Here is a 17,587-nt window from a genome sequence, read left to right on the forward strand (position 1 = left end):
TCAACTAAAATGACCTATAAAAAAACCCTTAAACATTTTTAATTAATTTCTAGTGCTATTCCTTATTCCCTACACAAATATTATTCCACTCTGATTGTTCTTAAATCTCTGAATAAATACAGATACCTTTAATCCTGCATATATAGCTGAATTTCACATTTTTTGAAGAATGACTCAACACAATGAATCCTGCTCCTAATTAAAATTAACACAATTAAAAATAGAACCAAATGAATACATGGTTTAGAAAGTGATGATATACTCTGGATAAACATGCTCATCACAAGTCTTACACAGCCAGCTGTTCCAAAAGTCTCTTGTGTCACATCTTCACTGGAGAGTTAACACAAGCTCTTACTCGGGAGCTGCTCCTAACATCCCTTCTGGTCACATACAAAAACCTTTCATCTGAGTTCAGTGGTGCTTTCAATCCAGACTAATCCAATCTGTATGGGGCTGCAGGCTAAAGCTTGGGTGCTGCTTTCGCTCAGGTGGCTAATACATCCCACTTTGCAGCGAGCACACAGACTAACCCAGTCCAATGCTCAAAATCCTCCATTGCCTTCCCACAACTCCATCTATGTGCCCAGAAGGACAGATAAGTTCTCCCACAATTCACTGGGAAAGAATCAGAGCAGCTCAGCTTACCACAGCACAAAGAACAATGGACTATCCCCCAAGAAGTTTTAGCATTACACATGGGTAAGAGCAGTGTGGACAGTAACTTGGGTATGGCTTTGCATTGTGGCTGCTCCACCTGGGCTAGGCAAACAAAGATGGTCAGGCCCTGGTGCAAAGCACCCGAGTTAACTCAGTAGCAAAGCCATCCCAGTGCCAAGAAATTCAGGATAGGTGATGACTGGTGAACTACTTTTGTAAACAATTCATGCGATGCCACAATTATTACAGTGTAATAGTGAAAGGTGTAAATGGTTTGCATCTGAGCAGTCACTGAAGCATAAGCTGAAATACCGCACAGAGGGAGTTAAAGAAGCCATGAAGTCATCACACCCAGATAGTCATTAAGAGGTAGTGTGTGGTTTAAAGCCTCCTCATTTGTGTGGGCTATTAAATTGTTCTGATGTTCCTTTGGCCTGGTCTACAATGAAAATGTAGGTTGACACAGCATGTGAAAAATCCACAAGGCTGAGTGCTATAGCTATGCCAACCTAAACCTTGGCATAGATGCAGCTAGATCAATGGAAGAATGATTCTGTTGATCTAGTGCCATCGCTTGGGGAGGTGGAGTTCCTACAGTGATGGAAAAACCCCTCTGTTGCGGGAGTCTGTGTCTGCATTACCAACTTACAGTGGCATAGCTACAGTGCTGAAGCTATGCCACTGTAGTGCCCTAGCGTAAACATGGCCTTTGTATTGCAGAGCAGCTGCACAAAAGGAAGCTGGATGCCCTGCCTCAGTTTTCCAGCCTGTGCGGTCTCTATAAGCAGCCTTGGATTAGGGGTTTCCCACAGGAAAAGTGCAGGGGCTGACAGAGGAAAAGGGGCACAGAGTTTGTTAAGCATTGAAACTTTTGTGGGGCGCTGCTGAAAAACGTGGGACACAACTGGGGAACCATTGAAAGACTTGCCAGAAACAGACAGGACTGGAAGAGCTTCGTTGCGGCCCTAAATGCCAGAGGCGTAATGGGAACATGATGATGATGATGATGATGAGAAACAGTAGCACCCTACTAGGCAGCAGATCCCTGCAGAGCCCCCCACTGGGCTATAGAGCCCCCAGAATTCCCACTTACACCAGCAGAACCCCCTTTTCCTGCTTCTGTTCTTCAAATTCAAAGAATGGTGTTATTAAGCCCTTCTCCTTTACTCTCTCGTCCCAAACCAAATGCCTTGAACAGCTTCAGAGGTGGAGGTCTGTGTTGATGCTGCTTAGATCCTTTGGGGGCATCTCTTTGCAGTCAAATTGGCCCTGTAGCACTTGACTACTGCATCCAGATATGAACAATACTCATATACAGATGCAACATTTGAGTTGCATCAATAGACTCAATAGAATATCTGGTCAGCTATGAGGTCACAGATGCAAGCCAGTGACTGTATCACCCTCATGTGGAAACACCTGTCCAAGGGAGATTTTGGGGAGGAAATCTACACAAGGATCCTCTGAAGAGTTCCTCTCTGATTCAGACAGACAGACAGACTGAAAACTGTTTTCATTGCACTGCAAGAAATAAGAAGAGCAGAAATAGAGGGTTGTAAAGCGAGGCAATAAACTGACTTTTCAGTGGATTTCATCACACATTGGTGTATACAGGAGTGAGGTAGCAGCTGATCTAGCCAAAATTGGAAGATCGGCAGCTCAGATTGGAATGACAATCTGAGCTGTGGATGTATTAACATCCTATCATGGGAAATATCAGCTGAAATAAATGGTCAAAAGGTTAAAAATCTTCTTATATCAAAGCGTCTCAGAAAACAACATCCACTATCACCTCCCCATGCTTTTGAATGTAGCATTGTAAGGAAAGTGAAGTTTTTCAGATTGGACCCCTTATATCATGCTCTTACAAAGGACCCTGTACAGGTTGCTGAATTCACTGTCAAACTTTATGGCCTGATATGATTATCATGGGACAAAACAACAGCAGCAGCATCCTTTGGAATGGAGTTGGGGCAGGGCCCATGTCCTTACAGAATAGGACATGAGGCTCACTCCCATACTATGTGGATCCCAAGAGATCTGTGGGATTCCAGAGTCACCTATGCATAGGTCCCAGGTGCCCTCCCTTTACTGATATACCAGCTGTAGATCTGGCCTTTAAAATTTTTCCAATATTTTGACAACCTTGTTTACTACTGTACCTTGGTTTTTACTTTTTACTAATGCCAGCTTGCTAATGGAAATAATATAAGCCTTATGCTTTTTGCTGGTCAGTGTTTAGAGCATTAAAGGACTATCAATCACCCAAGTTTTCTTAAGACCAGCTTTTAAAAAAGAAAATAGCCAACACTGGCACAGTATTTCCACTCCTATAATGTTATGTTTGCATCCAAATTTGTGGTTGTCTTTCTTGCTTTACAAGTCCCATCCATAAACTATTACATCTTTCACTGAAAATGATGTGCAAGGATCAGGATGTTCTAGGGGCTTTCAGAACCCAGTCTTCCAAGATTAGAGGCAGTGATTAAACAACAAATGGAGTTTACAATAAACCAAAGTAACTATCATGATGATAAAAGTTTATAGTTGAAGATATTTGGTGAAAAGGACATTCAAAGGAGAGGAATGAATGGAAAAGGATTATTTTCGTGTAGACACTACCTCATTGTGATATAAAAAGCATAAAAAAGCTTTTGCTTCCAAGGAATGAATACCCAACTGGAAAACAAACTATCTTGTAAAATTTTAAGAGCTTTTAAGTACGTAGGACAGGAGATCTTTTTTCCCCTCTGGATTTACAGCTTCCAGATGTTTTGTGCCCATAGCTGTACAGCCATCAACACTAGCCAACAGTCTGATTTGCCACCAAAAAACACTGTGTTTCAACATGCGAACTGGACTGAATACGGAAAAGTTTGCTCTGGAAAGGTTTCCAGGTGATTTTGTTTTAAAAGGAAATTTGCTGATTATAAAAGATGTCAGGCTGACATAGTGGCAAGTCTAAATCCTCTCCTGGTGGCAGCACTGTCTAGCAGTCAGAGTGGAAGTCAGGACTCTCAGGCTTTATTCCCACACCTTCCCATTGACTCACTGTGTGACTTTGAGCAAATTATTTGGTTTCTCTGTACCTCAGTTTATCCATTTGTTTGACTCGTGAGTTAGACTTTCCAGCCACAACCCCATCTGTACCTTACTTGTCCTATAGCAAAAAAACAGAAAACTCAAACTTACAGTGAACAAGAAAATAAGGTATCTTTAATAATCAATATGTTATTCACCCACTCTCTCTGGATTATACAATTTGCATAACTGACCTTTTAAAAAGTATTTACTTTCCCTTAAAATAAGTTATTTGTTATTGTCAGATTTCTTTAAAGATACAGGAATTTTTAAAATCCTTTTTACCCCAATATATTATCTCTCTTGGTTAAACATGCATATACCAAGATTATCCTATGTCACACCAAAACAAAAGGTAGTTGCTAAAGATGAGTTAAACCAAAGCTATAAAGCTCAAAGATTCAAAAACAGGCTAGGAGTTGCAGTCAACCATGCCTCCCAGGAAATGGTTAATACACCCATTTCACTTTCCTACAGCTTGTCTGTGGATCATAATTTTAGGGAACAATATAATTAAATAGAGAACACAGGAAACTTCTGTCACCAGCTTTGAAACACTGTAGTGTATCATACCAGAGAGAGATCAGAGTAAAATCTTCACCCTGAGCTTTATACTTCAACAACACAAAACGCTTCATTTAGATTTTGAGCATGTTTTAATTTTTTACTTTTAAAATTAAATTAAAGGAAATTTCAAAATGAGAAGTTATTTCAAATAAAAAAATTGAAACTTTTTATTCAAAAAAATGCTGAAATTAAACATTTCAAATTTTTGGAATTTAAGTTTTTTTCCAACTGAAACAATTTGCCAAAATCAACATATATTCATGAAATGTTTCAGTGTCACCAAATCTGCATTTTTCATCAAAAAAAGTTTCAGTACAAATTTTTTGCCCAGCTCTAATGATGCTCCTAATTATAATTGAAAGTCAATGGAACTTGGGCTTCTGTGTGCCAAAGTCACTTTTGAAAAATAGGCGTTAGGCCTTTTGAAAAAATTACCCATTTTCTCTAAGTGTGTTCTCTTAATCATAACATTAATGAAGAGATTTATATAGAAAAAACCTGACTGACCAGGGGAGATTCTGTTCTAACTTTTGGCAGTGAGCATCCAGTGTCACCCCCTGATATAAATAGTGTTACCCTGGATATATGCAGATTTAATCGAGGTAAGATTGTGGACGCTTGTCTCTAGAACATACTTCCCTCATCCTGCAAACTGCCTGCATTGTTACTACTTCATAAAAAAATAGAAAGAAAAAATAAGTAATGGTAGAGGTGGTTAGCAACCAGAATTTCCATTCTGTGTGAAATCAAAATCAAAACATTCTTGCAAGACTGCATGTTCTGATGGAAAACTGTTCTGTCGGAATTTTTTTGAGCAGCTCTAAGTAACAATGTGATTTCATTGTTATGAAGGCTCTGGGTACACTTCCAAATGAGCTTAACTAGGCTTTGAAGCCATATGCCTCCAAGGCCCACAGAGGGGACTATGAGCTTTACAGTGGAAGTCAATGAACCACATTTAGTGGTGCACAGGGGCCTTGATGAGCATCCTAAGGCTTTTGGGGAAATCCTGATAAACCAGCTACAACTTGCAGGAGGTGAGCCTTGATGTTCTTTTAGGCTTAACCTTAATTTGGAATTTCCTGTTCTAATATTTGATTTTTATTTTAACTATCATTCTCCTAGAGATAACACTTTAGAGAGGAAGCAGCATGGTCCATGGATAAGGTACTGAACTGGGAATCAGGAGACCTGTGTTCTATTTCCAGCTCAACTCCTGAGCTCCTGGGTAATTTGGGCAAGTCACTTCACCTCTGTTTCTGCTCCCACCATTTCTTTGTCTTTTCTCTTTAGATTTTAAGACCTTTGGAGCAGAAAGCGACTCTTCATATGCATTTGTACAAAGGGATCCCCATCTTGCTACTGTAATAAATATAATACAAAATAATTAGTTCTTGAAAAAATACATGGATTCAAAACATTGATATGCTACTGCAATCTTAACCTCACCTTAAAGGTTTTTTGGTGTAGTAATAGCTTAAATACATTATACAATGCTACAGGGGCATCAACCAGAGTTGGCAACATATGGGACTTGAAAGAAGTTTTGGAAATTTTAGAAGCAGCGAAGTACTTTCAACATCTTGGATCAGAGAATCTGGCCTTAAAGTTGGTAAAAATATTGACAGAAAGGCTGGAAAGGCTGTCACTGAGTTCACCTCGTAACACTAGTTGCAAATTATCCTCAACACTAACTCTATAGTGAATATGCCTTTTGATAGTCTGATCCCCTTTGGTTGTGATCTTATCAGCTCTCACAATAAAATGCAAATGCAAACCTTGAAAGGGTTTCACTTCAAAGATCATTCCTACTGAGTTCACAGCAAGTCTATTAACTATTATTATTATTATATATTTGTATTGCTGTAGCACCTAGGGGGCATAATAATAGACTAGGACCACACTGAGCTAAATGCTGTACAAACACAGAACAGCCAGATGGTCCCTGCCCCAAGAGGCTTAAAGTACTGGCTTCTGATAGTGCCGTGTGCACAAGAGGTCACACCATTGCTGCCATCCGTAGAGTGAAATTTGAGGGAAAATGGCTGGTGAAGAGAAGGTGCTTGGGAAATTAGAATAGGCAGTAAAAGTTGTCTCAATGAACTGAAGCCTTGTAGAAAGACTAGTCCTATCCCATGGTCCTCATCTGCTGAATTTAGCGTCTGCTCTGCAGGGGATAATATAGGAAACTTGGTATTTGAAAATGAATCACAAAAGAAAATTGATTTTTACCAGAAAAAAATAAACACTGACAATAGAAAATCAGTGCTCAACTACTAGAAAACATTTGGAGCCCATCATGAGGTTGAAAATTAGGGTGTGGGGGATGGAATTTTCTGGATGTTGACAAAAATAAAGGGGGGAGCTTTTTTTTGCTAATTTATTTTCCTGTTTTTCAATCAGCCTTAAAAATAATATTACCTTTGTTCAAATTTTATGAGGAAAACAAGTGGCACTTGTTTCCCCAGACAACCCATAACTGTATGTGTACACAAAAACCCTGATGGCAAACCAAGTCATGAGGGAAACTGTTGGCTATTATTGTATAATTTTGTTTTAATTTCAGAGGAAAGGAAACAGACTTGAGGCTGCCCAAAGGCCACACAGACATCAAGCATAGTACAAACACTACTAGATTTACTTCTTCCAAGATTTTAGGAACAAACTAGCAAAGAGGAGACAGAAGTTTGGCAAAGTTAAGTCCCTGGCAAGCTGCGGCACAAAATATGCTTTATTGTATCTAGCCAAACAGTACTTTTTCTGGAACAATGAAATAATTATCCTCAGTTTCCCAGAAGAAAATGAAGATTTTAGTAGCTTTGCAGGCCATACATTTAAAAATTGTTCTAAAGGAACCTTCTAAAAATGCTTCCAACTAATTGAGGCACATGCCTGTCTCTTATCAAAAGACTCTACATTTCTAGGCCTCTATTCAGCTCTGTGTTCCTACCCAGCAAAGCATTTCAGTACCTGCTTGACCTTAAGAACACATGTACAGCTTATTCACTTAAGTATATCCTTACTGCCTGGCTCAGTTGGGGCCTATCAGATTAGACAATAGATTATTAACTGGCTTGTACAATGTCAACAGTTTCATTTCCCAAACAGTGGACCCTTATGCCACTGCATAGAGACCCGTCGACATCGGAAGATCAAGCAGAGCTGATTTCAGGATTGGGATCTTAGATCATAAACCCTTCAGAACAAGGACTGTGAATGTGGACAGCTCTTAGCACATTGTGGGTCCTACACAAATGCAGATAATAAAAATATTAAACTTTTATACTACATCATTCTTATTTTCTGATCTCTCCTCCCACCCCCTGAAATTTCAATTTGTCTCTCATTTTTGCAGGGAATAGTTAATTTCCATCACTGTTATTCACTTCATAGGCCCTTAAGTAACATATCAGTACCAATAAATTCTCTGTACCACAGTATTTAAAACTTCTGCTATTTCACTTTTACAATTCCATGCACTTCCTTTCTTTATTTTTCTCTTCTATTAGATATTCTCTTCAATTCAGCTTCCCACCAAGAAATGATTCCAGGCAGAATTACAAACAGAATTTTTAGCCCCAGGAACACTGAGCTCACTTCCATGGTTGGCTCAACAATGCCTCATTATTTTTCTAAAATTCCTTAGGTACTGTTGTTTAGAAAACACTGTGAAGTAGGTTGCATTTAAAAATACAGAGCCAGCTGTAAATGCAAATTATCCAATTCCTCCAGTTCCTACCACCAAACTCCAACCATTCCTGGAGTAGAAGGTTTATTTATCTACATACTGAAATCATTTTAAAAACAGGTTTCGGATTTTTTGGGGTTTTTTAAATGACTGTGACCTGGCCATACCCATAGGTAACAGGCAAAACAAAAAACTAGAGGAGGAGAAAAAAAATCTATATACTATGTCTTGCCACCTGAAAGCACACTCCTCTCTGCACAGAGTGTTTTTCCTCTCTAGCCCAGTGCACAGAGCAATTGGGACCAGCGTCTTCCTTGGCCTGTTCCCAGACAGGGAACATTTTAGAAGCTGTGGGGGATTATTTTTAAAGAAAAACATTAACGTGAAATATTAATAAATAAAGGAATGTGGGTTCAAACACATGCTTCTTGTCATATAAACAAGCTGTTACATGATCACAGTTTAAAACAGTAATGTTTAATCATTTGTAATATAGGCCTAAGGAACTTCTGAGACACTGGGAGATAGATATTCTCTACCTACCTATAGGTCTGTCAACTTATTACTTTATTTTAGTGCCTAACAACATGGCACCTCAATGCTACACAAAATTAAGAAGAATAAAATCCCATAATGCAAAGTAGTTTCTCTCCATTCTTCCAAGGAAGAGTGGTAGAAAGTGTGACTCTGCAGTTATACTGTGGTATAGTATATAGCAGACATGGGGTCTGATCAAAAGCCATATAAGTCAATGAGAGTCCTTCTGTGACTTCAATGGGCTTTGGGTCAGGTCCTAAATCAGAATTTCAGAAAAATGTCTTGTGATGTTTGAAACCATTTGTGTATGTTCTTTTAGAAGTTTTAACCACCCAAGAATGGAACAAAGTTACAATACCTAAGTTACAATACCCAGAAGCTCTAATAATTGTTTGAAATATATATTAAAGAAATGGGTATCATCCACATTAGGCCTGTGCACATATGTAATTGTGGTGAAATGAGTTATTTAGTTGAATTTGGCCTATGATCACCTTCCCTCCGGTAACATTGTTCATTGTATCAAATCAGAGGTTCTCCTTCTACAGGCTACTTCTTGAAAGAGACGTCTGCTCACAAAGTCGTCTTCCTTTCAAACACCCAAGTCCTTCCATTGTTTAGCTCTCAAACAACTTCATTCTGTGGGCCACCAGGAATGATTCCATGGACTCTACTTTGAAAACCAGTGTTTGAAATAATGGGCTGCATTACACTTACTTCTTATGCTGTTGCAACCCAATGGATAGCATGTGTTACAGGTCCCCACCTTGGTGCCTGATCCACAGAGGATATGAGTTTGTTATAGCACCTGCAAGGTAGCTTTAGTTCAACCTTGAGCAGTTCATGCTTTTAACTGTGGAATCCCCTAGTTCAGTCTCTGGTGTGTCAACCAAGGTAGCAGCCATCACACCCTAATTAGCACCATGTGTTATATCCTACCCTCCATGGTAAAACACACTGGAGAAAAACAAATGTTTCCATGAAAGGCGAGGTCTTTGAGAACAAAGGAGAGATCACCTGATGCAGCTTCCATGCTCTGAAGACCAATCCATGGAGGAAGAAAGTTCCATCCTCATAGTGTGCTGCCCTTACACAGTGTTGTCTTATCTTCCTCTCTCCTCTGGCGGCATCTCTCTCTTAGCAAGAGGTGTCCTCACATCATTACCCCACATGTAAATCCAAATGCAGGTTCCCCATGAGAAAGTACAGCAGAGGGAGGTTGCAAGAATTGAGAGTGGACACAACTCCCCCTTTAGAGATACCTTGTAATGGGGCCTACCTGCAAGGTGCTCCGAATTCAAAATGTCTCGCCAGAGCTTTATGTGCATTGAGAATCAAGGGCTATACTAATAATACAGCAGGTGCATCAAGGTAGAATTTGGCCCAGCTAGTGAAAAGTCCCTTGATTTCATAAGCTCTACATTTGCTCACATTTTAAAGAGAAAAATCACCCTACCTTTAAAAAAAAACAAAAACTAAACAACCAAATATAAAGTTCAAACCACTACTGTGTCCCACAAACAAGACGCTGACCTAAATTACCATGTTGGGTTTTACTGCTGAAGAGCTTGGCTTCAGCTGTTTTGTTGAGTGCTTTTGTTAAGGCAGCCATTTACAGCTTTTCATACTAGCAAATCTTCAAAAATTTGAACTCACCTCTAGCAGACTAGCAATGTATGCTCAGACTAGGATCACCTGTTAGTTTTAATTTTGATCTTTGTAGTTGTCTGTGTAAAACTGAAATCACCATGTGCACAGCTAATACGGGGTTACAATATGCTGAATCAGCAGTAGGAGAAGTGACAGATAGCTACATTTATAGGAGATATTATTTAAAAATATTGCAGACTTTACTCAGGACCCAGAAAGTCTATAGGAGTTAGGGATGCTTAGCACCTCAAGGGATGATGTCCATCAAGCAAAATTCCCACTAATCTCAATGGGAGACTTGTCTGAGTGAGGACGGAAGGAATTTGCACAATGACTAATGTGATCTTTTTTAACAAAAGTAAATTAATAAATATGCTAAGGAATCTAAATAAAATTATTATCTGAGCCTTTTGAATTTTTTTATTTCTAATGGTACAAAATGTAACGAGGTTTTTGCACATGCCATTGCTGGGCTTTTGTGCTTTATTTATTTATTATTATTTATTTCTATTGTATTCTAAAAGCTTACAATCTAAATATAAAACAAGAAACAACCTGTGGATACAGACAGACAGATGGAGGAGCATAAGGAAATAATATTGATCATATTCCCTGCTTATTCCAACCTCAGCAGGGTGCAGGCTAGAGTGTCACAGGGAGCAGAAACTGGTACCATGTGATTACTCTGCAGTATGGGATTTAATTAGCTGAAAAAAGAAAACGAAAGAAGGTTAGCTGCTGAGATGTCCCCTTACAGTTTTCATGGGAGGCAATGTTAACTTTGTTCAGTTCTTTAAAAGTTTCCAAAACATCTTTTATCTGAATTATTTGCTGTGGACCAACTTCTAGGCTCTTTGAAATCTATGGGAGTTTTGGATCCTGTAAGAGATGTTATTTCTGAATACAACATTTTGATTAGCTTGTTTCCTAAAGCCTACATCAATAATTACCTGACAATAATAAACAGCTCTGTACAAGTCAAGATTTAATGTATTTTGGATATGACTTTGAATTAGGGATTTGCTTGTACTCACATACAGGTGCTTATATACTGAAATAGGGGGCCTGCATCTCACAAAACAGGAGAGCTCCAAGATCCAGGCAGATATCACTGGAAGCCAAGGCCATCTTTAGCATCTCGTAATCCCACTCACCCCTCCACCGGTCACACCCTTTAAGGAGATGGATTCAACAGCATGGAAGATTCAACAGCCTGGAGGAGAAAGGTGAGTATGCTAATGCTGAATAAGTTAGCATTATCTTACTTCCCTGAAGTTCCATGCAGCAAGTGGGAGGTGATGCCGGCACACCCCTAACCTGATTCCTTCTCACATATAAATCCTTAAACCCCACAGAAGGGTATCAGTGAGGTTGGTAGAAAAGGAGAATGATGCCATAGAAGTAGATCACCTTCTATGATCAAGATCTGATGGATCCCTACACCCTCTGTTTCTGTTTGTGGAAACTGAAGTTACAATGTGAGGCCTCATAGCATTCATCATAACCAGATTACAGCTAAACTGTAGGACAGTAGACCCTTGTGAGATTTTAGCAGCTAAAATCTCAGCAGATTCCATCCTCACTGAGCATGATCTATCCTCTCACAGTTCCTAATGCTGACAAGTCGGTGAATGCACCAGCTCCACCGAGCAACTGAGTATAATCCATCCCCTCACAACTCTGACGTGTGCTTGGACTGCACATTTTCTATCCCTCTGAAAAACTAAGTATGCTCTCTCCAGCCCAATGCTACAGGGATGAATTTGGACTTTTTCTATAATAGTTGTTCCTGGCCAGGGTGGGGCCAGGCACCAGAAGTCAGAGCAGGAAGCCTGTCTCTCCTGTACACTCAAAGATCCCTTTGCTGGCAGCTTGGAGAAGGAAGTAATCTGTTCAAATGCAGAGGGGACAAACCCTGTGCAAAAAGAACAGGAGTACTTGTGGCACCTTAGAGACTAATAAATTTATTTGAGCATAAGCCTTCGTGGGCTAAAACCCACTTCATCGGATGCATAGAATGGAACACACAGAAAGAAGATATTTATACATACAGAGAACATAAAAAGATGGAAGTAGCCATACCAACTGTAAGAGGCCAATCCACTGAGATGAGCTATCATCAGCAGGAGAGAGAAAAAAACCTTTGAAGTGATAATCGAGATGACCCATAGAAGGTGTGAGGATATTTTAACATGGAGAAATAGATTCAATTAGTGTAATGACCCAACCATTCCCAGTCTCTGTTCAAACCTAAGTTAATTGTATCTAATTTGCATATTAATTCAAGTTCAGCAGTCTCTCTTTGGAGTCTGTGTTTGAAGTTTTTTTGTTGCAAAATTGCCACCCTCACGTCTGTCACTGAGTGGTTAGAGAGGTTGAAGTGTTCTCGCACTGGTTTTTGAATGTTATGATTCCTGATGTCAGATTTGTGTCCATTTATTCTTTTGCTTAGAGACTGTCCGGTTTGGCCAATGTATATGGCATAGGGGCATTGCTGTCGCATGATGGCATATATCATGTTGGTAGATGTACAGGTGAACGAGCCTCTGATGGCGTGGCTGATGTGATTAGGTCCTATGATGGTGTCACTTGAATAGATATGTGGACAGAGTTGGCATCAGGCTTTGTTGCAAGGATAGGTTCCTGGGTTAGTGTTTATGTTGTATGGTGTGCGGTTGCTGGTGAGTATTTGCTTCAGGTTGGGGGTCTGTCTGTAAGTGAGGACTGATCTGTCTCCCAAGATCTGTGAGAGTGAGGGATCTGGGAAAAGAAGTTTGGTGAGTCTGGGACTGGATGGTGGGTTGAGAAAGAAACTGTGACTGGCAAGGCATAGAGAAAGGCACTTGAGGCGGGAGCAAGGAGAGGAAAGGCTGGAACTGTTTGGTTAAAGAGAGTGGGATTGGAAGCCAGGGGTGGGGGCATGGACTGGGATTTGGATCCAGGAAGGAAACCAGTGTTGGTGGTGGACTTGGAGCCACTTGACTGGTGGGGAACACAGACTGGATGAGGAGATGGGGAGCTGATGGGGAGAGAAGGGAGACAGATCTGACAAGAGGGAGAACTGGGACTGACTGGCAAAAGAGAGTGGGGAGGTTGTGGCAAGCAGCCAGGAAGGGTGTGCGGGGGGGAGGGGGGAAATTGATACTGAACGAGAAGACCTGGGAAGAAGCCAAGGACTGGAAGCTAGTGGGTCATGGGGGTGGGGAGGGAAGAGACAAACCTGACAAGGATCCTAGAAGGGGAAACTGGAACTGACTGGGCAAGGAGACTGAGGAAAAGAAGTTGGAGAGGGAACTGGGGTTGGCTGGGAAAGGAGACTGGGACTGGGATTGGAAGCTTGAAGAGTACAGAGTGGGACTGGACAGGCAAGGAGAATGGGCCAAGGAGCCATAGGTGGGGAAGAGAGACAGGTCAGGGACAGGACCAGGACAGATTGGGCAAACAGGACAGAAGGGGTCTATCTGGGGGAGGGGCATGAATAAACAGAAATGACTGTACTCATTAGAGTACACCCGGTCCAGAATGCACCCCCGCTCTGGAATGGAAGCAGGGGTGCATCTAAGCTGCATGCTTCTTTTGATGGCATGTAGCATATGTAGCCCCCCGACCCCCGAGCACATATATAAATAGCAATGGAGATAGTGAGACACTGCTTAGGTGAGTAAAGACATGCCTGTAGGGTGTGGGTATGTACTCAAGCACAAACCCTACATGGCTCTCTAGTCACCCAAACTGTGTCTCCCTGTCTACGCTGCTATTTTTAGCTGGAAAAGTCTCTGACGGTGGGGAAAGGCTTTGTCATTTCCCTGCTGCAGGGAAAGATCCCAGCAGCAGCGAAAGGCTGGCAGAGCCGCCCCCTTGCTCATAGAGCCCTTCCCCTGCTGTAGGGAAAGACTCTGGCAGCAGGAAAGGCTCAACCTTGCTGCAGGGGAAAGATCCAGCAGTGGTGAGCTGCTGAAGTCTTTCACCACTGCCGGCTTCTGCCAGAGCCTTTTGCTGACGCTTATAACTACACACCTCAGTGTGGACATGGTGTGCTTTTCACAGAAGTGTCTAGCTATATACACACACAATATACACCGCCAAAAGTGGTGTGCAATTCCTGAGTCTCACCATTCTTCTGCTGTCAGCAAATATCTGTGAAACCAATTGGCAAAGTATCTCATATTCCTCTTCAGTGCTAGTCCACATAGAGGACGATAACGTACTACTGCTATCAGTTACTCCATTAGCTCAAATGGCAGAAGTCTGTGTAGTGGAGCTGGCACATGATAGAATTTGTTTTTCACTTTGATTTTTTTTTTAAAAACTAGGAAATTACACACAAAAAACTATATTAAAAAGAACATCATTAAGGTTGTGGAATCAAGCACTCAAAAGTTAGGAAATACCTGAATTAAGTTTCCCATCTGTAATGAGATAATACCACTCCCTCCCTACATGGGGGTGTTCTAAAGATCAAAGAATTAATTGTGAAGCACTTAGTGACTAGAAAGATGAGCCCCTTAATAAAATCCATGAGGAAAATTAGTTCTGTCTTCGGGTGAGTAAATAAGGCCTGGGCCACAAGTTGAACAATGAGGAGATAATATATTGAATAGCTGTTCATTAAGTGAGCACCATCCATCCCGTGCATTGAATGAAGTAGGGGTTTTGTGGAAAAATGTGATAATATAATTGAAGATCAGATCATAATGCATATGCACAAAGAGGCCAAATTAATGTTACACAGGCAACCTTAATTCTGGCACGTCCTAATTTTTCAGTGCTTGACTTTGCAACATTAAGAATGTTCTTTTAAAGGTAGAGAGGGTGTGTGTGTGTGTGTGTGTGTGTGTGTGTGTGTGTGTGTGTGTGTGTGTGTGTGTGTGTGTGAGAGAGAGAGAGAGAGAGAGAGAGAGAGAGAGAGAGAGAGAGAGATGTATCTTTATATATTGTTTTAGATAATCATGACCAAGGAACAAAACTGTAGCTGGCTGACCATTCAAAAGGCAGTTTCATTAACCAAAAAGTTCTTTCAGATGTGTTTCAGGAAGTATGTGCAACCTCAGATATGAAGCTTAAATTAGAAACAGTGCACTTAAGCATAAAATATTGGTGTCCCTATGGTCACAGGTATGTAACATTTTTATATTATATTTTATATTATATATTTACAGTACTTTTTATTTATTTATTTTTTAAAAACTGAGCTATTTTACTTTTGTCTGACTTGCTTTTGATTAATCCTGTGAAACTGGTCAAGACCAATGTAACCACTTTGGATTGCTCTCTCGTTTCTGGTTAAATTGCCACAAGTCCAATTTGCAAATACTGTCAAATCTGCCTATATGGTTTATTTAGCTATTAAAGTTCTTAAGATTAAAACTTCTGAAAAGAAATCACAGTTATTCGTACTACATAGTGTTATATGTGTTTATATGTGTTTAATAAGATGGCCAGTGTAGTTACACAAACCTATGATGTTTAAGGTGACTTAAAGGATGTTAAGAAATAAAATGTACTTTGAACTTTTAAAACTTCTTTCTGAGGACTGAAAGTCAAAACATTTGAAAAATATCTAATCAGGCTAAAATGTGGGCCCTTGTCTCAAAAACACATAAAAAAAACCCAAGAAGAATTTAAAAGTGGACTAGCACATAGGAGCAGGTATTAAACCATTTAGACTCGTTGGAGCCCCAGAGTGGGAAACTATTTATATGCACATGCCAATAAGCATTTGATCTTTGGGAATTGGTGTGCAGGAGGACTTTATGGGGGAGGAACTGCAAAGGCTGGAGCGGAAGTATACATATATTGCAAAGCAGGGAGGATGAGAGCTTGAAGGGTAGAGAGGACCTGAAGGTAGAAAGCAGTTGGAATTTGCTGATATAATTTCTGTCTTTTCTTCTGGTTGTTGCCCCATTATCTCAGTCTTACTGGTAAAGTGTTTCAACCAGCCCACCCTCATACATGCCCTAGTCTTCATTAGACACTGGATAAATTGTCTCACCAAATCAGCTGGATTGGAAGAGACAGAAATATAGATCTAGTTTTCATCAGCATAGTAAAGGCACTGCAACCAATATTCTGCACTGATCCTCTTAGCACTGAACAGGAGTGTGACTGAATATAACCCTGCAAGTCCGCACCTGCTTCTGAGAGAAAACCTGGGGCTAATGAGCAGTTAATTGCTTGATGCTTCTCTCTAGGATTGCACTGCATGTACTTGAAATGGTCATTAAACTTTTACAGTTTCTTTTTATCTAAGGTGTTGTCCCACTGCCTTCTTATTAAAATAATCTAAGTGTGGTTTTGATTTTCACCAATCCTAGTCTGGCCAAAGATGACACTTCTAGTCATTAACAGGTGAGTTAGAGGTATCAGTATTACAGTCTATGGCAGCGATTCTTCAACTGTGGGGTCGTGAGTTTCTTTTAATGGGGTCTCCAGGGCTGGTGTTAGACTCCCTGCTGCCAGGGGAAGAAGCTGAAGCCTGCACCCCACTGCCTGGAGCTGAAGCCAACACATGAGCAACTTGGCCCCCTGTGGAATGGGGCCCCAGGCAATTGCCCTGCTTACCACCCCCAATGCCGGCCCTGATGCTAGATTTTAGAATCCAGAGTAATACAGGACACGGGGGTCGTGCAGTAATTTGTTGTCAGAAGTGGGTCACAGTGCAATGACATTTGAGAAACCCTCATCTATGGGACTAAACTAAACTTCCTTCATGTGAATGGGAGTTTCCATTGAGTTCAATGGGCTTGCCCAAGTCCGAACTGTCAGCACACAAACACATATTCCACCTGTGGACAGTGTCTATGCCATTTAATAACATGAATTAGGTAGGGATGATCATATAACATACAAAGGGTTAACCCATAAATGACTTGTGCTGTAGTATATCAAACCTAATAATCACAAAGGCATGTTTCGCTCATGCAAGGTATATTCTGTTTTGTATTATTCTCGATTCACAAACATATGGGTCATATTTTCAAACATTTTGCAGACCTAGCTGAATTAAAATAAAATATCATTATTATTATTATTATTGCTGTTCGCCCAGCTCTAAGATTTTATTTCTTAATCGGTATTAGAAACTTTCATCTGATTCAAGTCAGATTTCCTGGCAGCAAACTGTGCCGATCGCAAGTGCAGCCTCTCTGAGAATCCCATTGTTGAGTTAATTGGTTTGATATCAGTGGTATCTTGGTAAGCTGCCAGTTAAAATTATGTCTTTTGTGTTTGAGTAGATTTTTGTATCTCACATAGTTTTGAACACTTTTGAGGATATGCCAGCTCTAATACCATTAGGTAATTTTAAAATAGTATGCGATCCAGTTGTGCAGCCTTAAAATCCCCCTGTCTGGTAATGAGTAACATTGAGTCCCTGTTGAAATGACATTCCCTTCTGCAGAATAG

At 40.4% G+C, this 17,587-nt stretch overlaps 1 protein-coding gene across 1 annotated transcript in view; it reads left to right on the forward strand.

Annotated features, from left to right (window-relative positions):
• Window positions 1-11,365: 11,365 nt before the first annotated feature.
• Window positions 11,366-17,587, forward strand: part of CLNK (cytokine dependent hematopoietic cell linker) — a 119,497-nt gene continuing 113,275 nt past the window's right edge. Inside the window, exon 1 of the mRNA XM_045019662.1 lies at window positions 11,366-11,409. Coding sequence (XP_044875597.1) covers window positions 11,366-11,409 — 44 coding nt within the window. The remainder of the gene's footprint in view (window positions 11,410-17,587) is intronic.

The sequence above is a fragment of the Mauremys mutica genome, chromosome 5 (assembly GCF_020497125.1).
Source record: "Mauremys mutica isolate MM-2020 ecotype Southern chromosome 5, ASM2049712v1, whole genome shotgun sequence".
Classification (NCBI taxonomy): domain Eukaryota; kingdom Metazoa; phylum Chordata; order Testudines; family Geoemydidae; genus Mauremys; species Mauremys mutica.